The following is a 23,836-nucleotide window of genomic DNA, read 5'->3' on the forward strand; positions in this document are numbered from 1 at the left end:
CTTATCATGGCAGCTCTGTGTGTGTTTATGTGTATGACTTGGAAAGTACAGTGCTAGGAAAGAAAGTTGAAGAGGCCGGTTTGGGTCACCTTGTGAAAGGTCTTCAATGATTTTCTTGGGACCATAGGCCTTATCTTTTTGGTGGTGAGGCATGACCAAAATGTTTTTAATAGAGAAGAAACTTGATCAAATGTGCATTTTAGAACAACTGTGAATATATTAGGGACAATTATTATAGAATATTAAAGCAGGAGATTGGAAGACCAGTTGGGAAATGATCACAATTATTGAGGCAAGAAAAGATGAGTTACCAAGATAGTAGCAGTTGGAAAAGAGAGAGTAGAGAAAAGATTGAAAGGAGATAGAAATAGTATATTGGACAGAATTTAAGAATTACGCAAGATGGGTAAGAAAGAAGAACCAAAGGTTAGGGATATCTCTAGGTTTTAACGTGAAAGCCTGCATTGCCCCATGATGCTGATGGCCATTGTAGGGAACATAGATAGAGGAGTAGATTGGGAGTTGGGTGTAGTAACATATGCATTTTATACATGTGTTTGTGATGCTAGCAGAATACCCATGGGGAGAAGCAAATCCAGGCATAGAGCCCAGGAAGGAGGTTGAGGTTAGAGATACCAATAAAAAATCACTAGTTATAGGAGGTAATTGAAACTAAGAGAACTGATGAAATAATTATAGCTTTTGACCCAGCTGTTAGCTGTCACACAGGTCATATGGGAATCCTTGAATAATGGGAAAGAACATTCTTTGCCAGAAGGCAGAAACAGCCCCCAAGATCCCAGAACCACACCATCTGAATTCTCTAGCTATGCATTTGGCAGTGGTTGAACGGCAGCCTCCACAGAGAAAACATATTTTGTCTTATAGATCCAATTCTCCTTACTCAAAATTCTTAGTTTGGATACAAAGACTATATGATATCTGACATATGTTTGGATTAGGAATTTTTGTTTTCCTCAGTAACTTGATCAAATTTACATATGATCCATTTGATCATGCATCACAATTGGTTGCAAATTTAGTACATATTTGACAAAACCAGAAAACCTGAGAAACAAATCAGGGGGGCTGGAAATGGACTTGAGACAGATACATAGATTCATTCTGAAGGTTCCTGTATCAGATTCATTCAGTTCTCCATATCCTGGAGAAATCAACCTGGTTATATAATTCAATGTGAAGTTTCTCTCTGATTCCTCTTGGTGGTGCCAAAAATGCCAGACAATAGGAAGTGTCAGACTGGCAGTTGCAAGGTAATCTCCATGGTACTTATAAAGAAAAACCCAAAGACTCTTTTTGGTCAGTTTGATTTTTCTGTGGTCCTGTAGATCTATTCATTCATTCATTCATTCATCAATAATTTGACCCTTCAGAAGGCAAGCAAGATTTAACGTGGCTTAAATCCTTGATTCATTAATATCCCACACAAGATCTAACTGAAGATAATTCAAAAACGGTTGCAGCAGTATATTGACAGAGAACTTCCAGAGGTGCAAGCTGGATTCAGAAGAGGACGTGGAATAAGGGATATCATAACTGCTGTCAGTTGAATCCTGGCTCAAGGCAAAGAATACCAGAAAGATGTTTATTGACTATGCAAAGGCATTTGATTGTGTGGATAATAACAAATTGTGGATAACATTGAGAAGAATGAGGATTCTAGAACACTTAACTGTACTCAGGAGGAACTTGTACCTTGACCAGGAGGCTGTCGTTTGAACTGAACAAAGATTTAAAATCAAGAAGGGTAGGCATCAGGGTTGTATCCTTTCACCATACTTATTCAATCTATATGCTGAGCAAATTATCCAAGAAGCTGGACTATACGAAGAAAAACGTGGCATCAGGATTGGAGGAAGAATCATTAACAACCTGCAATATGCTGATGACACAACTTTGCTTGCTGAAAGTGAGGATGACTTGAGGCACTTACTGATGAAGATTGAAGAATACAGTCTTCAGTATGGATTACATCTCAATATAAAGAAAACAAAAATCCTCACAAATGGACCTATAAGCAGCATTATGATAAACGGAGAAAAGATTGAGGTTGTCAAAGAAGTCACATTGCTTGGTTCTGCAATCAATGCCAATAGAAGCAGCAGTCAGGACATTTGACTATGTATAACACTTGCAAGTCGGCTGCAAAGGACCTCTTTCAAGTGATGAGGAGCAAAAATGTCTCCTTGAGGACTAAGGTGCACCTGACACAAGCGATGATATTTTCAATCGCCTCATATGCATGTTAGAGCTGGACAACAAATACAGAAGACCGAAGAAGAGTTGATGCTTTTGAGCTGTGGTGCTGGCGAAGAATACTGAAAGTACCATGGACTGCTAAAAGAACTAACAGATCTGTCCTGGAGGAAGTGCAGCTGAAATACTCCTTGAAAGTGAGAAAGGCCAGACTTCGTCTTACCTACTTTGGTCATGTTATCAGAAGGGACCATTCCCTGGAGAAGGATGTCATGTTGGTAAGGTGGGGGGTCAATGAAAGAGGGGAAGGCCTTCAATGAGATGGATTGACACAGTGGCTGTGGCGATGGGCTAGAATATAGCAAGGATCATGGACTTGGCGAGAGATCGGGCAGTATTTTGTTCTGCTGTGCATGGGGTCGCTATGAGTCAGAAATGACTAGATGGCACCTAACAACAACAAACCCTTGATTTATGGAAATCTTTAAAAGAGCATCCTTAGTTATATTCACAAGGCCTTCATTTTCTTGAATGAAAATGAATGATCTGCTTTTGCTTATTTGTAAAATGATATGAGTGTCTATACGTGGCATCAGGCTCATATGAAGTTTATAAATTAGTGGGTTATTTTCTTCACTTACTATTGATTTTGAAATTACAAAAGTAATGCATACTTATAAAAATTTCAAGTATGAAAAGCATAAAAGTGGGGGAAAAAAAGGAGAAAAAGTCCATGATCTTTAAAAACTTGAGTATCATTGCCTGTGTCTATGAGCTATCTAGGAGCACTGGTAGCACAGTGGTTAAGTGCTCAGCTGCTACCTGAAAGGTCAGTGATTTGAGCTCTCCAGCCCCCGCACAACAGAAAGTTGTGGCAGTCTGCATCTGTGCCAATTAGAGCTTGGGAAATCTTCTGGGGGCAGTTCTGCTCTGTCCTATACCAAAAACTAAACCAAACCCACTGCTATCAAGTTGATTCTGACTCATGGCAACCCCCATTGGGTTTCCAAGGCTATAAATCCTTAGGATGTAGATCGCCCCATCTTCCTTCCACAGAGCACCTGGTGGTTTGGAACCACTGACCTTTTGGTCAGCAGCCAAATGCCTTAACCACTACACTACCAGGGTTCCTTATTCTGTCCTATAAGATCACTAAAAATCTGAATTGACTCAAGGAATACTGGTACTAGTAAACTGTATCATTTACAAAACAGAGGAAGAAAAAAGAAGGTGACATATTAACGCTATTGGTTTGCACTCTTCTTACCTAACAAAATATCTAAGGGACTTTCCTATAAGCACTTTGTTCTTTTCAAAAACTTTCTGGTATTTTGTAGTATGTTATTGTTGTTGCTATGTGCCCTCGAGTTAGACCTGACTCATAGCGACTCCTCCTTGGGTTGCTGAGGCAGTATCACTACAGAAGTAGAATGCCCAACCTTCCTTCTGAGGAGTGGCTGGTGGGTTTGAACCTCCAGCCTTCTGGTTAGCAGTCAAATGCCTTAGGCACTGTGCTACCAGAGCTCCTTTTTGTTGTAATAGATGCTCCATAATTAATTGACTATGACCTAACTGATGCACACTATGTTGATATTCCCAGAATTACTGCATGAAACATCCTTATACATACATTTTTTTTGCAAATATGTATCTCTAGGATATGTTCTCAGAAGTTGAATTGCTGCATCAGATGATAAATTTAATTTTACTTTTGACTCATATTGCCAAATTGCTTTCCAAAAGAGTTGGACCAATTTACACGTTCACTGGCAGTTAATAAGAATGTCTATTTCCCAAATCCTCTCTAATATAGAATTCAAAAAATGTTTGTATCTTTGCCAGTCCATTAAGTGAAAAATGGTATCTCATTGCAGTTTAGTCTGCATTCGAAAAGTGGTATTTAACTGTGGTTTAGTTTACATGTCTTTATTATTTTTTCAGTGTACTTTTGCTCATTATTCCATCTGGATGCTTTCTTTTTATTTCCCCTTATTTATTTATAAGAAAAATTTGTTCATTAAGAAAACTAATATTGTATTTTATTTGCATAAGTCTTTACCCAGTTTATTGTTAAACTTTTGAATTTGCTTATGATATATTTACTATGTTAAAAGTTTTAATTTTATGAGTTGAAATTTATAAACATTCTATGGTTTCTTGCTTATAAATCATTCTTACCATTGCAGTTATAAAAACAAAGTTCACTGCATTTATTTTTCAATTTTAACTTGATTTTTTATTCCACTTGAAATGCTGTGAACATAAGGATACCTGATGCCCTCGAGTCGATTTCAACTCATAGTGACTGTATATGACAGTGTAGAGCTATTCCACAGGATTTCCAAGGCTGTAATCCTTATGGAAACAGACTGCCACATCTTTTTCCTGTGGTGAAGCTGGTGTGTTCAGTCCTCTGACTTTTCAGTTAGCAGGCGAGCATTTACATTCACTGTACCACCAAGGCCTCTTGAACATAAGGATAGAGATAGGGATACAATTTAATATTTGCTCAACTCTAAACAATTTATAATGTTCTATTCCCCTTCCCCTATAATTTATCATATATCAAAATCTTTTAACTACTGCCTATTTCTGCACTCTATTCTGTTGCATTTTTCTGCCTGCCTGTTTATATGCCAGAACAAAATTCCCTATTTATTGTAGTTCTATAATATATTTAACTATAATGAAAGCCTGCCTTCATTTTTCTTATTTTTTGAAATTTTCCAGTAATTCTTTCATGCTTATTTTATCATAAAATATTTAGAATCAGCTTATGCAGTTATTGAAAATTTAAATCCTGTTAATGTCATTAAGAGAATTGTGCTGTATTTATAGATTAATTTAAGGGTTATTTATACTTATGATATTACAACTTCCTACAGAAAAATTAATAGAATGTATTTTTCATTTATTAAATTATTTGCTTATGGTTCTCCAAATCTTCCAAAAGTTTTCTTCTGATAGATCTTTTGTATTTCTTGTTAAATTTATTCCTATGATTTTATGGTTCTAGTTGATATGGAAGGATATCTCTTATTCAACTATATTTCTCCCTCCAGTATCTACTGACATTTATATGATTTTGAATTATTTTTAAGTTTTTTAATAGTTTTTTTTTTGGTTGTTCAAAGTAGGTATTCAATCTTACTACATGTGAATGATAAATTTGGTTTCTCCTTTCAAAGTTTCATACCTCTCATTTTTCTTGTCTGATTACACTAACTCCAGAAAATAGTAGTGATGTTGTCAGAACTTTGCCATTAAGAAATTTTAAAGCTTTGTGTAGGAAAATCTGTAAGTGTTTTCTTTCATAGCTTCTGAGTTTCATGTTCTCAGTGCTAAAGACACATTCTGTATTTTCTTCTAATATTTTATGGTTTTCATTTTTATGTATAGATCATCATCTGGATTTAATTTCTATATATTGAATGAGATAGAAATCTAACTTATTTTTTCCACATGGATGGCAAAATTTCCAACATCATTTGTTAAATTGCTTAGCTTTTCCTCACTAGTTTGAAATGTCTCTTTAATAATCTAGTTTTTTTTTTTTTTTTTTAAAAAAAGGCCTAAAAACTAAAAGTGAAATGAATTACAGAAGACAAAGACACGAAAATATAGATATTAAGATAACTTTGTTCACAAACTATTTAATATATCCATATCTAATAAAATACAAAGGCCAGTCATTTGAAAATAGTATAAATATAAATAATCCAGAGATAATATTCTTATACAATATTCTTGTAAGAAAGATCCAGATTATGGAGACTCATTTTTAACAAAGTCTGTAGCATTTGATTATTTAAACACTGTTTAGAGTTGCTAGCATCATATGGAACATTATCTAAAGCCTCAAAGCTGTAAACATTCTCCAGCTGCCTGATTAAAGCAGAATCAGAGGGTTTCAAGAGAAGCTCAGAGTGTCCACCAAGTAAAAAATAGTCAGAAATTGTAAAAATGGAACAGTGTCTTTTCTTTGTGTAACTCAATTTTGTTAGGCTTTCCATATGTATCTCTGAGGCTCTGCACTGTAGTTCCACATCTCATTTTCTTGGCATTGGAACAGAGAGAAGGTACATAGAGACTTGGCTTTTTGAGTTCTTTTTCTCTTAACCGGGGAGTTGATTAAGAGTCATTGAGGTGAAATGCCAAAATGGATGAGTCAATGTTCAACTCTGAAACCTGGTAGAAAATCCTAAAGCACATTCACCTGTAACACTTGCCTGCCAAAGGTTTAGAACATTTGTATTAAATAACAATTCAATTATATATATTACAGTAGTAAATCCTGATATTTCTTGGAAAGCCAGGGGTGCTCCTTTCGGTTAGTAGAACTACAACAAAGCCAGTGGGTAAAACTGTGTAATGCTCTTTCCTTTGGAAGACTGAAAAGAATGCTGTTGGTCAATAAATGTTTTTATTTTCTTATGCTATTAATTCCAATAAAAATTAACAGAATAATCAAGTACAAAGATAGTTTACTACTCTTACCATTTGATAATTTGTTGTTGTTGTTATTTGTCATCGAGTCGGACTTGACTCACAATGACCCCTACTTGGGTTTCTGGGAAGTATCACTACCAAAGTAGATTGCCCAACTTTCCCTCTGAGCAGTGGCTGGTGGGTATGAACTGCCAGCATTCTGGTTAGCAGTCAAGTGTTTTAGGCATCACACTACCAGAGCTCCTTTTAGAAAGTGGCAAAAAAGCGAAATTCAGTTGCATTCCTGTGGCAGCTAAACATTGTTGTTATGTGCCATGGAGTCATCTCCGACTCATAGCAACCCCTCCTTGGGTTTCCAAGGCTGTATCACTATGGAGGTAGATCGCCCAATCTTCCTTGTGAGGAGTGGCTGGTGGGTTTGGTTAGCAGTCAAGTGTCTTAGGCACTACACCACCAGAGCTCCCTAGCTAACCATTATCATTTATCAAAAAGTTGAGGTTTGCTTTATATTGTTTTTCTCTTCTGGTACCAACCCTTGGGATTTCTATAGCATCATTCCAATAAGGGCTATATGGAATAGAATATTCTATGTACAAACACAAAAAAGGTTCAGATGGTGTGGGGCAATTGAAGAGCAAATTTCACAATGCTTCCCAGTCTCCTACTTTCTATTCATAAAGGCATCTTTCATACATATTTAACTATTAGTCATTCTGTCCTAAGTAGGAAGGAAGAGAAGAAGCAAGGAAGGGAGGGAGGGAGGGAAGAAAGAGGGTGAGAGGAAGGGAGGAAGGAAGAGGGAGAGAGGGAGGAAGGAAGGGAGGAAGAAAGAGGGAGGGAGGGAGGGAGGAAGAAGGAGAGAGGGAAGGAGGGAGGGAAGAAGAGGGAGGGAGGAAGGAAGGAAGGGAAGAAAGAAGAAGGAGGGAGGGAGGGAGGGAGGAAGAAGGAGAGAGGGAAGGAGGGAGGGAAGAAGAGGGAGGGAGGAAGGAAGGAAGGGAGGAAGAAAGAGGGAGGGAGGGAGGGAGGGAGGGAGGGAAGAAGGCAGGCAAGTGATGTGGGCATTGTTATCATCTGTAATTTTTTACAAAGACTGAGATATTTATGTGTCAATTCATGTCCTTTGGGATTTATCCAGTAAGAGCAACGAAACCAATAAGATGGTTATTAGGTGTGTTTATACATACCATCATTAAAACATGTACCTTGTGTTTTCTCACAAGTGGAATGATGTGTTTCTAGGAAGGAAATTTGCTTGAACAAGCAATTAAATAGTAACATCAATAACTATAACAACAGCACCAGCAACTACAAATGAGCCACTTTGTCCAGTGGTTGGGCATTGCTGTGTTATGGGTCTGTGGGGTGGTAAAGCCGTAAGGCCTGCATCACGTTACACAGATGATCTGAATCATTTTCTCACTATAAATAAAATGTAAACAAGTCCACAGGATGCCAACACACTGGATATGACTAATGTTCTAGCCACTATATAGCACATCCTTGGATGTTTTCTAGCATTGCAGTGTTTAGCACTCTACAATGAGAACATAAACTGAATAAACAAAACTAAATAAAATTTTAAGTTTCCATCAGGACTCTGGTGGATATAACCTGGATTTAGGACTTTTTAAAATCACTGAACGAATATAAATTTTTTCTACTATAAAAACAGCCAGTCCAAGGAAGTGGGAGTACTGGCAGTTTGGTTAACAAATGCTGTCCTTAGCAGATTTTCCTGGAAAATCTTCAGAACATGTGTCTATTTTTGCCACCATTAATTGCCAAGATGGTCCTGGCCACTTCTTGACTTCCTGGCATTCTAAGTGAAGTTAGTCCCTGGACAGGCTTTCTGTTTCCCAGGCCTTCAGAGGAGTGCTAATTACAAAATACTTCACTTAAACACTAGAAACTCATTCACGAAGCCAAGCCAAGTCTCAGATTTGGAAGCATTTAAAAATATCCTTGCAACAGCCGTACTACTTTATCTATTTTTAGAAGTTCAATGTTTGTTTTACTGAAAGAAAAAAAAAATTAAAACATGAAAGTAAACCATGAGCAAATCCACGATAATAAGCACCACATACATGTTGTGGAAGAAACCATTCAGCATCAAGTAGTCGACATGAAAACAGATTCTGCTGAGGCATTTCTATAAATAGCTGTTATCATTATGCTTTCAATGCTAAGCATTTTAAATAACATGCCTCAAAAGTTGTCAAGTTCTTTAATTTTCTAACTTTAACATTCACAAAATTATTATGGAAAATTAAAAATGTATTCTATTTGTTTCATGTACATTTTTTACAATCTTGATATTGTTTAAATTAGAAAAACAAGGAAGAAAAGAATATGATTACAGGCACTGAAGAAACCATTTGTTGGAATATGTTCATGTATCCATATAAAAACAGAATTTGTCTATGAAAATTTCATGTAATATTTTAAATAGATATCAGGTCACACAGAGATAAATAAAATTGTCCCAACTGGTTATCAACATGCTACCCCCATTTAAGGCCATCTCCTGCCATATTTTTAATATCTTCTTTGCATTTCTGAACATAATAACATAGAAGGAATTATCCCTGAACCCCAGAAGAACAGTTTGGCAACTGTTAATCTCATATAATTGCTGCTTTACAAGCAAAAATCACTTTTAAAATGTACTGAATCACCTCCATCTAAGTACAGAGGTGTATACATCTAAGTACAGAGGGGTAGCATGGCTAGTTCAATACAGAAAACAGAAGTAAATTATTGATTTCCACAATATTGAAGCATATTTTGACCCCAAAAAAACTAATCAAGGGCAATTGGCCATGGTTAGGGCTGATGCGATCCTTTGGCATCAATGTGTTTCCTGGGACCAACAGCCATCTCCAACAAAGGGATCTCAGAGGAGCTATAGCTATGCTCCTTACATGGTAACTTTAAAACACTGTGGCAACCTTACAGGGCCTAAACACTCCCATTCATTGCTTCAGAGATTCTCGCCGTCAACCCATGTAATCCAACCCAGCAATATTGAAAATGGCAAAGTGGGGTAAGCAAAATTCTGACTAATACTACATATCATGTTCAGAATGGAAATTATGACTTTGCTTGTATTTTACCAGTATTTCCTGCCTTACAACATTAGATGTGTAACTGAAATGGCTTGCTGTGAATTCTGTAGTGCCCAAGCCAAAAGCAATAAAATTTCTCTAACAGCATATGCACCATGATAGAATACCACATAAACCAGGAACAATGATTTTCCTGGGAGGGCTTGTGCAGCGATGAATAGGGATCTCTATAATATGGAGGCTGGGCAGAGGTTTTCACTGCTTCCAGCCCACACTGAGGATATTTTAAAGGCACTTTTCCCTTCATTTGTTCTGCATTCATTGAATGTACATTTTTGATGTCAGAGGACATTGCAGAAAAGATCACATGAGATAGTCTGACAATGTAGCCAAAGTTCAAAGTTTCTGTACTTTAAGGTAACATCCACTGTTTGTCTGCATTAGCTCTTTTGAGGGCATGTCGCTATAACCTTGTTCATCGCTTTTCAAACAGTTCAAGACAAACAAAGCACTTAGTCGTTGAACAACTAAAACATCACATACCATCACATTGAAGTTGCAGTGATGGGCACTAATCAAAGTTCCTCCCATTCAGTTGAAAAAAGAAAATTCTTCGGCCTTGGTTTAAGAACACTTTTTGTATGTGATTCTTTTGAAAATTATTATATGCCAAGTTTTTTTATTGTTGTTGTTGTTTTTAAAAGAGGGAGATCCTGTCTGTAAGATGGACCAGAAAGTCAGCGTGCTTGCCACCATGAATAAATAACTACAGAGTTGTGGGGCAGTCGTCGGAGGTGACTGATGAGGCCTGCAAAGCGATAGCCAAGCCCTCCTTAGAATTGCTCTCCCTGCCCCTTGGTAAGAGACCCCTCTTAGCAGGTTGACCTGAGCAGTTGTCCTCTCCTTTTTGGCCTTTTGACTGGTTTCGCAAGGAAGCCCGGACTCCCAAAGCCAGGACCACCAGGCGGTAGAGTTGTAACACCACCACGAGGAAATTCTTCACAGCAAAGAACACCAGCATCTGGTTTATCACTTTAAAATAGATCATCAGTATGAGACGCACGACAAGGAAGGGCCCATCTTGTATGAAGACACTGATTCCGATGTTCCACAAATCAGCACTGTATTGACAAAAGAATAGGCCGGAGAATCCCCTGGCTATCACAGATGAGGGGCACACGACGTGCTGTACTGAAAATGCAAGACAGACCAGTTAGAAAGTTTCTGGGAGAGGCAGACATATAGGATGATAAGATGGCAACATGCCACCAAACAATGGGTGCTATGCTTGTAAATGATTGAGAATGATTTTGTCATTTAATTCTGGATGGAACAGGTAAATCTACCTTGCTATTTAACATGTTTGGTCATTTTTTCTTTTATAAACTTTTTATGGTGATTTGGGTGAAATTCTACAAAGCAGATTCATTTACTTTCAACAGTTTATACACATTTTGCTTTATGACACTGATTATAATTCCCACAATGTAACAGCTCTCTTTCCACTTCCTCCCTCTGGTTACCTTTTCCCTGTTATCCTCTTACCTATCTATTCCTGCCTCTCTAGCTTTCTCCCTGTGCAAATGCTGCCCGTCATGGTCTCTCATGGTTGATTGTTCTGAATGTATCTTCCTGGTGTAATTGTCCAGCTCATAGGCCTGAGTGTTGTTTGTCTGAAAGTTAAGCTAGTAGAATGAGTCCAATTCCAGACCCGAAGGGTGACTAGGGGCCATAGTCTTGGAGGTTTCCCCAGTCTTTATCCTATGAGTAGTAATTCTGGTATTTTTTACGTATTAATTTTGTTCCTCATTTTTTCTCCCACTCTATCCAGAATCTCTGATTTTGATCCCTTTCCAGGTGGTTGGCATTGGTAGTCAGGCACTATATAGTTCTTCTGGTCTCAGGGTCATATAGGCTGAGGTTCTCATGGTCCAGTAGTCCTTTGGACTAACTGTTTACATGTGTCTGCTTTCCTTCACTCTTCTTTGCTCTGGATAAGGAGAGACCAATTGCATGTCTTAGATGGCCACTCTTAAACTTAAAACCTCTGTCACTACTCACCAAAGTAGGATGTAGAACAATGGTTTTGTATTTGTGTGTACTGTAAAAATGTCCATATGTATTATAGAGCTAATAGGGGACAAAGGTAGGATAACTTCTTAGCCACAACTAAGCACCCTGAGGGAGTGAGTGACTGAGCCTGCAGTTTCTACCCAGTTTTAAATTTCAGAGCACTCCCTGGTTCTAACATAAAACACAATTAAATAGACAAAAAAGAATAAAGAATAAATGAAACTGCCATATCTGTCCTTCAGTCTGCAGTGAAGGGAGGCAGTTAAGGCCTGACTCCAGGGACTTGGCTGCCTCTCCTGGCCCCTCCATTTTCTATCAGTGAGATGCTGGCCAAATTATTCAACCTTGATGGGCCTCAGTTTCCAAATTTGAAAACTTGGATAATGATAGTATCTGTGAGGAGAAGAGCATTTGTTCATTGACTCATTTTCTTTCCATGGGGATTATACAGGATGGAATAGTGCCCCTCTCAAAAAAAAAAAAAAAAAAAAAAAAAGTCTGTTCAAAACCTCAGAATGTGACCTTATTTGGAAATAGGGTCTTTGCTTAATAATTACTTAACATGGGCCATAAGTATGTAAGTATATCACTGGTGTACTTATAAGTAGAGGACACACAGAAGCACAAATACACATAGAAGGAAGAAGGCCATGTGAAGACAGAGGCAGAAATCAGAGTGATGCATCCACAAGCCAAGGAATGCCAAGGATTGCTGGCAGCACCCAGAAGGTGGGAGGAGGAGAGGAAGAGCTCTTCCCTAGAGCCTTCAGAAGGAGTGTGGCCTGACTGGTACCTTGATTTCATATTTCTAGCCTCCAGAATGGGGAGAGAATAAATTTCTAGTGTCCTAAGTTACTTAGTTTGTAGTAAGTTATTGTTATGTCAGTTTTTGAGAATTACAGTCACACGTCACTTCATGTCCATGATACTTTCTGTGAAATGACATTATGTGATTTGGATGTTGTGTGAACACCATATTGTGGTCTGGTCTTTTTTCTTCAAGCATCGCAAACACACTTTGTGCCTTAGCAGTGATCATCGACTTGCTGATAGAGATTCTCTTTTGTGTTTGATCCTCACTCCACATCACTGAAACTTCTACATATGTGATCTAGGTCCCTCTTACATTTTCATTAGCCTTGTAGCTTTCAGTGGAGCTGATCCTTCAATAGCTTGGAGAATTTTTTCTTTGTTTCTGAGGATCTCTAGATTGTTAAGTGAGACATACTTACATTGCAAGTAATAGGATTCACTGATTTTCCACCTTCCTGTTGTTTAGTAACCTTTTGTTTCATTTTCAAATTGACGCTTCTCCTTTACCTCTGACTGCTGGTATCACTAGCACTGATTTTGCTGCTTTGGGGAGCCATTATTCACATCACAGCAACATTTTCAAATGAAAATTAAACTGAGAGATAAGACTAGAACACTCAAGAGACTCTGGTTACAAGAGATGGATGCTACTGCTTACGTGGAAGCATACACTGTTATTTGGTAAATTTTTTAGGTAGAAAGTACAACACAGTACTACATAAGCCAGTAACATAGGCATTTATTATGACTATCAGGATATAGGTATTATAAGTTGTATATACCTACTATATACATACCATGTATATACATGTATATACTGTACCATTATGTACCTGGCAGTACAATTGCTTTGTATATATGAGACATAAGATACATGTGTTGTGTACAGGAAGTTTTCATTCACTGTATTCCATTCTCCAATCAGGATTTCTGAACTCTTTGAAAACTTTGGGGACCATGGCCATATATGTGGTCAAATGTTGCCCAAATGGACGTTATGCGGTGCATGACTGGAATACAAGGCTGAATTTGAATTAGAGTAACACTCTTGGGTTCTACTTTCTCACCCAGTCTTTCCCTTGTGATAATGAGTGATTTACCTTAGAGGTCTGGGAGATGGAACAGAGTCTATGTGGCTCAGTCCCTCTGGATCCTGTCTTTAGAATTTGCTTATTCATTCATTCATTCGACCATGTGTCTAAATTGTATAAAGTGGAAAAACTTAAGCACTTATATTCAAATTCAAACTTTGTTCACGTTAAGCATATTTTACTAATGGTGGGGAAGAGAAGTCCAAATAAATTCTATTGTTATTTTATTTTGTTCTAATTCCTTATGGTTTTGTTTTGCAATTTGTTAAACAATAACAAAACAAAACAGAAAAAGACTGGATATAATTACTGACTTTCTAGTTGAACAAAAGGAGGTTCAATCAACAGATGAACATTTTTGTTTTAATTTCTAAAATGTAAACTTAATTCAGGGTCAAAGGTGGGAAATAATCCTTTTATAATAATGAAGACGTCCATTTGGAGTTTTCAAAGAAAGCCTTAGTCTATTGGAGCCTGCAAATATTTTTAAGCTGCTTTGATATGGGTAAACATAATGTACTGTTTGTTGGAAAATACAATAGTGATTTAGTCAGAAGTAACATTTGGTCTTTGTTTTTCAAACAGCTGCATAACATTATCACCCCTGAAAGTTTACAAAATTTCTTTCTTAAATAAAAATTTTCTTAGCAAGGCTATAAACCACAAAATAGGGAAGAGGGAGAGGATTAGCAGAGTGAATGCCAAACAAAAACCAATATAAGACCAATAATAGCTTTTTCTAAGAAGTTAGGGTCAAAAAATGGCTCCCAGAGGACCCCTTGAGGGTATTATTACTAGACATCAAAAGTGATAGCACCTAATATTTCTCAGTCGAGCTGTAAGACAAAAATCTTTGTGTGTGTGTATAAATAGCTTTGTGTGCTTGTGTGTGTTATTTGCCTACACTCGTTGGTCATTATTAATTGGTAATTAGGTTTCTGGTATTCAAAACAAACAAAATGAAAACAATAAACAGTGAGTCTTTCATCCACTCTGGTGAAAATTTTGTTTGTAAAAAGTGGACACTAGGATCAGAAGTGGCTTCTGAGACCTCTGGGCATATCAAAGTGAACCAAAAAGTTTCAGAAAAAAATTAAATAACTCTATCCTAAAGATTCAGGAGCTCTGGTGGTGTAATGGTTAAGGAATCTGGCTGCTAACCAGAAGGTTGGTTGTTTGAATCCACCAGCTTCTCTGTGGAAGAAAGATGAGGCTGTCTGCTTCCATAAAGATTTACAATCTTGGAAACCCAATGAAGTTGCTATGAGTTGGAATCAACTTAATGGCAGTGGGTTTGTTCTTTTTTTTTTTTTTTTTTTAGTATCCTAAAGGTTAGTTCTAATCCTGAAGCCATAAGAGTAGAGTTGAAGAAAATGTAATTATTAAATCCTAGAATTTTTCAGAGTAAGGTGGCATCCAGGAGAATTCCAAATCAAATTATAGAGGCCCTACAAGTTATTGGATGACTCCAGACCAGTGCTGTGCAGTAGAATTTTCTGTGTTGATAAAAATATTCTATTTCTGTGCTGTCCAATATAGTAGCCATAGGTGGCAATTGAGAACTTGAATGTGGCTAGTTCGTGTGCCTGAGAAAATGAACTTTTAATTTTATTCTATTTTTATTAATTTAAATTTGAAGAACCACATGTGGCTGGTGTCTATGGTACTAGCTCTAGGCCATCACTAGTATGCAAGGCCTCAAAAACATGTTATTTCTTACAAAATCTTGGTGGGTTATGTCACCAAGTTATGTTATGATTCCCAGGACCAGCTGACATGAATTTTAATTTCCCATGTGGTCTGACAAAAGAATGAAACATCACCCCTTAAAAATATGAAGAGCTAACACTTACGTGCTGACAATTATGCTACGTATTTTATCAACGGCATCTTATTTAGTCATCACAAGAACCCTAACTCTAACTACTATTATTACCATCCCCATTCTATAGATAAATAGAACTGAGGAGTAGATACATTAAATAATTTTAAATCATAAGTGATGGAACTTGTGTTGGAATTGGGTGCAAAGCTATACTCTGATGCACTGTACTACCTTAGGCTCACCATGTACCACAGTGAATCCACTAATAGATTTCCTAAGCTTCAATCTACTTTTCTTCCAAACTGAACTGGAACTGACACTGGAATAATGACACAGTAATCCTCTTAATTATCTCCTTAGCTTTAGTCCAGCTGATCATCAAGAATTTTCTCTTTCTTTGAGCAAACATCAAAACACTTACCTGCAAGGTCAAGTGGAAACTGCAACATGCTCCAGGTCCATATAGCAAGGATGGCATAGACTAGTACAGGGCTATTCCTAGAAAGCAGATAAAATCTTAAATTACTAATAAAAATTATAATTCTTTGTAGAAAAGATAAATCTTCTCAATGTGTGTTTAGATTATCCTCTCTTACAAGTTGCCAAAATATTTGGGCTATGTAAGAAACCCATGAAAAATCCATGCAAAATCATAATGGAATGAAGTTAAAAAAAAAAAAAAAAAAGTTGAAACTTACAACCCAATCTCCACGTTTCCTTATGGAAAATTCTGCCTGAATTATAGCAAGACCTCTTGGTCTCATTTTGCTGTCTTTAGTTTTAAAAGTCATGGAAACATTATGAGAGAGAAAGTCTGGGAGAAAATTTAGACATTGATGTGGGTGTTCAAAAGGTTGATTTCAAGAAATTTCATGGGGAAATTGATAATTGTTCTAAGATCTTGAAACTCTAAGTGAAAAGACATCTCAAGTGGACTAGATGATGCTCAAAAATTAAAAGCTCACTATATACAAGCAAACTATCATCAGATGAAAAAAAATATGGAAAGCTAAATGCAATAAACTCTAGGAAGGCAAGGAGTGTGTCCATTTTGTTCACCACGCATCTCCAGTGCCTGGAACAATTGTTGTTGTTATGTGCCGTGGAGTCGGACCCAACTCATAGCGACCCGTCCTTGGATTTCTGAGGCAGTATCACTATGGAAGAAGATTGCCCCATCTTCCTTCTGAGGAATGGCTGGTGGGTTTGAACCGCCAGCCTTCTGGTTAGTAGTCAAGTGCCTTAGACACTATGCTACCAGAGCTCCTCACAGTAACTGACAAATAAGAGGAATTCAATATATATGTGTGGAAGGAATTGTTGAATGTATAGAAGAAAGGACTTATCTTTGGGTAAACAAACATACAAATTGCATGGAACTCAGAGAGTGGTTTTAAAGGCTAATGTCCTAAAGAACAGAGATAAATGCAAGGGATAATGAAATAATCATTAAAGCCATATTTTTTGAGCAAAAATATAAAAGAAGTATCAGTTTGTGGTCTGTGATGTAATAACAGATTTTGTTTCCATCTTCTCTGTCGGGAGTGGTTTTCAGATTGGAGAGGGCTAGAAAAGCATCAGGGAATAGTAATTGAAACGAATTAAATCAGGTGATTATAAAGGATAATGCTAAATTATACAAATGTTGAGGCCCTGAAAGATTAGATCCCAAAACTCTGAGAGAATTTGTAAATGAAATTTCTAAGCCATCATTACCTGTCTTGGCAGTTAATGGTGGAGACAAAGCTGGCAACAGAATAAATGAAGTTTCAGCTTTCAAAATGAGGCAGAAATATTTCTTAAGCTAAAAAAGCACATTTGCTTTTAATTCCTAATTAGGTTGTATAAGTAATTTTTTTAAATATTTCTTGTGAGTTCTTACAAGAAGATAATAATCACTAGAAATCAGTACAGTTTCCCTAGGAACAAATTACACTCAACTAAATTTCTTTTTTAAATAGAATTGGTTTTACTAAGAAAGTGATGCTATATAAATTGATAATAGACATAATGCATTTGGATTTAAATAAATCTTCTGAAAAAAATCTCCTACAGTGTGCTTAATAACAAGATTAAGAATTTTTTTCTTTTTTTTTTTTTTTCTGGGGGGTTAGGGGGATTTTTAGCTGTTTAAATGACTGTCCCCAAAAGAGGCTTCTCTAATAGATTGCTGCAGGCTCTGCCCTTGGTTCTGTTCTACTTCACATTTCATCAATGACTTGGTTGACAGCATTGATGGAATGCTTCTCATATGTACATATGACATAGAGCTTGGATGGAAAACCAAAACATTGGAGGACACAATTAGGATCCTGCGAGATCTTGACAGGATGCTACTAGAGACCTAGAACAGGATGGAAGAGATGGATTTCACAGAAGCAACTATGAAAAAGGCTCAAGGACTTTTTCTTACTATTATCTAATTATGAGGCCACAATGTGGCATGATTTATGATTTTTCAAAATATAATGCAATCATCGTTGCTTCAGAAAAGTGGTATGAGATCTAGAAGTTTAAGTGGAGGTATCCTGGCCATCCAGACTATGATATTTCTCTCTTTGCAATGTCAATGTCGTAACATAGAACACCTTCAATAAGTGCCTAAATTTTTAAATCATATTATCCAGAGTTTCTGAGCTCATACTGCATGCCAGGTAGATTTCTAAATATTTAACACTATTATCATACTTACTTTCTTAAAAACTCTGTTTATCAATGTGGAAAGTGAGGCATAGAGAGTTGAAGGAACTTCCTGAAAGCAAAGTGGTTGGTTCTAAATGTTGAGAACAGAACTCAAACTGGACAGCTGATTTCAAATTCTACCCTTTTAAACATTACACTGTATTATTCTCATGGATGAAATGAAGTTTTAGCTTACTCCACTCTACAGTATTGAGAACATACTTAAAGTACTATGTGTCTTGTTTAGTATTTTAAGAGAAACATTTTTCAAGTTATTGTATCAAAGAGGAAAGACTAGTATGGTGAAGAAACTTAAGAATCAGGTTACATATGGGATTGTTCAAGAAAGGAAAAACTAGTGAAGATTACTTAAAAGTTTTGTTTCATCTATTTAAAGGGCTATCATGTGGAAGAGGAATTAAAATTATTTCTCATGATTTTCAGATTACATGATTGAATTGTTATCTGTAATAATCCAAATTTCATCACAATAGAGGGAGTTACATTCTAAAATTGTTACCTCAAAATAACACGAGTTGCTCCTAGGGTGAGTATATTCTCTATAGTGAAAAATTGCAAGCAGAGGCTAGACAAAACCTTGCTGAGGATATTTTGGAGGGGATTTTGCGATAGATGTAAAATAGATTTTAAAAGAGATGGTCCCTTTTGATGTTTCTTCTAATCTGCAACATTCATAATTCTACAGAAAACTCACTTGCCATTTGACTTCGAGGCAATAGAAAACAGTGGTAAAGCATGACCTCTGGTGCGGTGACCAAGTTCTCATCTGAGTTCCAAGCCTCAATTCTAGATTGATCACTTAACTAGCTATGTGACTACAACCAAGTTACTGGACATCTGGATGCTTTGGCTTCCTGATCTAAAAGCTGGGTATTGCAATAAAGTAGATACTGGATTGGATTGGATTTGATAATTTTATTAAGAACATTATTTAGATTTGTTAAACAAATAACATTCTTAGCACAGCATCTGACACAGGCTAAGTGTGGTAGATCATCACTAATTAGTTGTTTTAATTTTCGATACACTTTTTTTGCCTGACACTCTTCAGCTTATAAAATGGGGGTACTGATGTTGTTGCTGTTGTTGTTATGTGCCGTTGGACCCAACTCATAGCAACCCCTACTTGGATTTCTGAGGCAGTATCACTATAGAAGTAGATTGCCCAACCTTCCTTCTGAGGAGTGGCTGGTGGGTTTGAACTGCCAGCCTTCTGGTTAGCAGTCAAGTGCCTTAGGCACTACATTACCAGAGCTCCTATTTTGCATGACAGTAGGGTATAAATTAATATGCCTTCTCTCCTATATGGGATAATGTAGGTGGGTCAGTCATACTATGCTGACAGAAATATTATATATTCTTCAAAATTATGTATGTTTAATATAAGTTAAATTGAATATGCTTCAATCTCCCTTCCAGCAGAAATCATTAAAGATTGGTGACAACCCCCTCTACATTTTAAAATAAAGTATTAAACACCTAAGTGGGACCTGCAAAGGGAGTGTATTGAGACAGTTTTGTGGCTTTAGCTTACAGAAACTCACTGCCCGGAGTCAATTTCAACTCATAGTGACCCCTCCTTGGGATTCCGAGGCAGTATCACTATGGAAGTAGATTGCCCAACCTTCCTTCTGAGGAGTGGCTATTGGGTTTGAACCGCGAGCCTTCTGGGTAACAGTCAAGTGCCTTAGGCACTATGCTACCAGAGCTCCTGGGGGTAATGATAGTACTATTTCATAGTGCCTAAGGCACTTGACTGCTAACCAGAAGGCTGGCGGTTCAAACTAAACAGCCACTCCTCAGAAGGAAGGTTGGGCAATCTACTTCCGTAGTTATACTGCCTTGGCAACCCAAGGAGGGGTAGCTATGAGTTGGGTCCGACTTGATGGCACACAACAACAACCATTGTAAAAACTAAAGAACTTATTACAACTAAAGCCCTTAAAACAGTGCTTGGCACATACCAAGTGATAAACATCATCATCATCATCATCATCATTGTTATGTGAACATGCTTCTTAAACTCTTTGTGGCTCAATTTCATCATGTTGCAAAATAGGGTAAATGATGGCCTAATCCAATTTTAACCCTACAATAAAGAATATATAACTTTTACATGTGCAGATATTATCTGAACACACAAAAATATGGGAAAATATGAGTGTTGAAAAACATATTAGTAAAATAATCAAAAATAACTTTGGAAAGATGGCCAAAATTTTGTGAGCCGACAAATCTGTATTACGAGATTGTAGTTTTTAGTTGCTGTTGAGTCATCTTTGACTCAGTGTCCCATGTGCGGAGAGAAGAACTATTCCATATGGTTTTCAGGCTGTATTTTTTGGAAACAGATCACTAGACTTGTGTTCAGAGGCAAGTCTGGATGGGTTTAAACTGCCAACCTTTTGGCTAGTGGTAAAGCACATAACAGTTTGAGCCATAGATTAAACAGTAAAAGGTACTCAAGAAAGTAAATAAACCATTGATTTTAAATGAAATACACTCTAGAAGTGTGAAGGAATTTGGGGTGAATTTGTGTAACATTGTCCCATACATGTAATCAGCCTTTACAAATGTCGAGAAAAAGGAAATACAGTGTAAGCACAGGTAACTTCTCCTTAACATGGTCAAATATATTGGAGTAACAAGTGATATGAGAACAGATTTTTTTTTTTTAAATAAATGTTTTATTTTCAAAAAAGACTATACAGAATGATTTGCAAATTTGTAAATGACCATTAAAAATTGTCATTATTCTTCATGGCAATGGTATTTAACTTCAGACTTGTTAGAATATTGGAGAGCAATTGTAACAGAATGAAAAATTCAGCAAATCCTTTCCCCAACACATGTGTAAATATGGACAAAATGTTCAAAAACAACAATTTCAGGGTTTTGAAAATGGCATAGTGCCTAAAGCATTTGACTGCTAACCAGAAGGTTGATGGTTCAAACCTACTAGCCACTCCTCAGAAGGCAGATTGGGCAATCTACTTCCATAGAGATACCGCCTTGGAAACCCAAGGAAGCATCTCTATGAGTTGGAAGCAACTTGACTGCAGTGAGTTTGGTTTGTCTTTGGTTTGGAATCCACCAAAGGCAAAGAACAAATTAAGGAAGAGTTAATCATGGAAAGTTGGTAGAACTTTAGGAAGAACAGTGGGAGTCTGCCACATTCTTACTCATGAGTGTTCCCATATCCCTCCAGGCTACCAGAGTGGTAGTTTTACTAGAGAGGGCTTTGAAATAAAAACCAGAGCCCCTTCATGACCAGATGGTGTTCTCTTGATTTGGAGTGGACTGTAAAATTCCATATATAGTGGTGTTGTTAGTAAAAGTAGCAAATATGGAAAAAAAAAAAAAAAAAAAAAAAAAAACACAGGCTTGCTACCTTGAAGTTCCAATCCTATTGGGGTGAGTAGTGGGCTAACTTGAAATTTAATGGGGAGAATCTGCAAATGAAAAAGAAAATTACTGAGAAACTGCAGGCTTGTGCAGGAAAGACCCAAGAGGGTCCACGGCAAATTAAAAGCTGACTGAGAAAGGTTCCTGAACTTTGATTATGCTACTCAATCCATACGTTTATCAGAGAATAGAAGTACACAGGCTCAAAGCGTTTGAGCACAACTTCTGTCCAAATCACTGACTGACCATTAAGTTGTGTAATTACAGGAAAACTAGTTAAGAATAAAATAAGGAAAAACAAAAACAAAACTGACTCCAAGTGACTACAAACTCCCATTGGTTATATAGTTCTCTTTAGGAATGTTTCTATTTGCCTAAGTTGTCCAATTTTGGCATTAAATTATCCATATTTCCCTACAATTGTGTTATTTTCTGTAGGATCAGTTGTGATGCCCTTTTTTTTCATTCCTGAATTTGATCGTTTGTGTCTTCTCTGTTGTTTTATTGCTCAGGTTGATCACTTTTATCTTAAAGTAACAGACTTTTGCTGTCTTGTTTTCTGCTTCATTGGTTTCCATTCTAGTCTTTATTTTTTTCTTTCCTTCTTCTTGTCTTGAATTTATTTTTTTTTATCCCCTTTAGTTTCTCAAGGTAGAAGATTAGATTATTGACTTAAAATCATCCTTTTCTCTTTTAATTAATACAAAGCATTCATAGCTACACATTTCCCTCTAAGTACTGTCTAAATTGCATCCCATGAATTTTGATATCATTTTGTTTCATACAGTTCAAAATATTTCTGTTATTTATCTTTTGACCCATTGGTTATTTAGAAGTTAGCTATCTAACTTCCAAATACATGGGAGTTTCCCAAATTACTTTCTGTTGTTGATTTGTATTTTAAGTCTGTTGTAGTCTGAGTGCATACTTTAAATTATTACAATCCTTTTCAATTTAGGTAGACTTGGTTAATGGCCCAGCATGTAGACTACCTTGGAGAATATCCCATGTGTGCTTGGAAAAAAATGTGTATTTTCCTGTTACATTGAGTCTTCTATAAATGTCAGTTAGATCAAGCTGGCAAATAGTGTTCATGTCTGCTATATCCTTATAGATTTTCTGTTTAGTTTTTGTATCAATTATTGAGAGTGAGGTACTGAAATTTGCAACTATAATTGTTAATTTGTCTATTCCTCTTAATATGGTTAGTTTTTTCTTCACATACTTTGGGGCTCTCCTTTTAGGTATACACCTAAACATATTATTTTCTAAAATATCTTCTGAAGTAATAACAAGTTTTAATTATGACATGCCTTTCTTTCTAAGGAGCTCAAGTCGTGCAGTGCCTAGGACATTTGCCTGCTAACCAAAAGGCTAGTGGTTCAAACCCACCAGCCACTCTGTGGAAGGAAGACCAGGCAATCTACTTCCATAATGATTTACCACTTCAGAAACCCACTGGGGATCACTTTGAGTCAGAATCAACTAGATGGCAGTGGGTTTTTTTTTTTTTTTTCCTCTAGTGATATTTCTAGTCTGAAAGTCTATTGTGTCTTACATGAATATAGGCACTAAAAGGTCTCTTATGATTACTGTTTGCATTGGGTATCTTTTTCATCCTTTCACTTTGAAACTACACCTACTCCTCACTTATTAACTATCTGCCATTTCTCATTTAGAACTTTGGAAAAATTCTCAGGCAGTGCCTCTTCTGGTCCAGGTCCCATGTAGGGCCATGGCTGGGCCCACAATGCCCTTCACAAGCCACTCCAAATGATATACCAGAGGCCCTGGTAATGACTGGGCCATATGAGGGCCAGCAGCCAACTGGCCATAGAATGCCTTCTCCCATTCATCCGTGATGTCTTAGTGCAGCCATGGAGGGCATGGGGCAATGGTGGAATGATGCAAGGTCACAGATGGGCAAGAGAGGCCAGGTGAGAGTCTGAAGTTATCAGAGAGGCTAGTGCAGGTAGCTAGGATGGTGGGGAGAGAGAATGGGGTTGTGTAGGGCTGTAGAGCCATAGCAGACAGAGTATGAGCAGGGTCCCTGCCCAGGGTGGGCACTGGAAGGCAGTGGGTAGTGGGAAACATTTGACCACTACCACCCATAACCCCTTAGTCTCCACAGTAGTGGGGAAGGGAATCCTGCCATGCCACACACACACACCACGGGTACCTGACAAGCAGTGAGC

General features: G+C 37.1%; 1 protein-coding gene across 1 annotated transcript in view; it reads right to left on the bottom strand.

Moving 5' to 3' along the window:
* Positions 1–10,497: 10,497 nt before the first annotated feature.
* The window catches only part of TMEM26 (transmembrane protein 26), a 59,854-nt gene continuing 46,515 nt past the window's right edge, over positions 10,498–23,836 (bottom strand). Inside the window, exons 5-6 of the mRNA XM_007959385.1 lie at positions 15,955–16,031; positions 10,498–10,922 (exon numbers count right to left, since the gene is read on the bottom strand). Of these exons, the coding sequence (XP_007957576.1) occupies positions 10,498–10,922; positions 15,955–16,031 (502 nt within the window). The remainder of the gene's footprint in view (positions 10,923–15,954; positions 16,032–23,836) is intronic.

The sequence above is a fragment of the Orycteropus afer genome, unplaced genomic scaffold, assembly GCF_000298275.1.
Source record: "Orycteropus afer afer isolate SDZICR_OR568_19922 unplaced genomic scaffold, OryAfe1.0 scaffold00016, whole genome shotgun sequence".
Taxonomy (NCBI): domain Eukaryota; kingdom Metazoa; phylum Chordata; class Mammalia; order Tubulidentata; family Orycteropodidae; genus Orycteropus; species Orycteropus afer.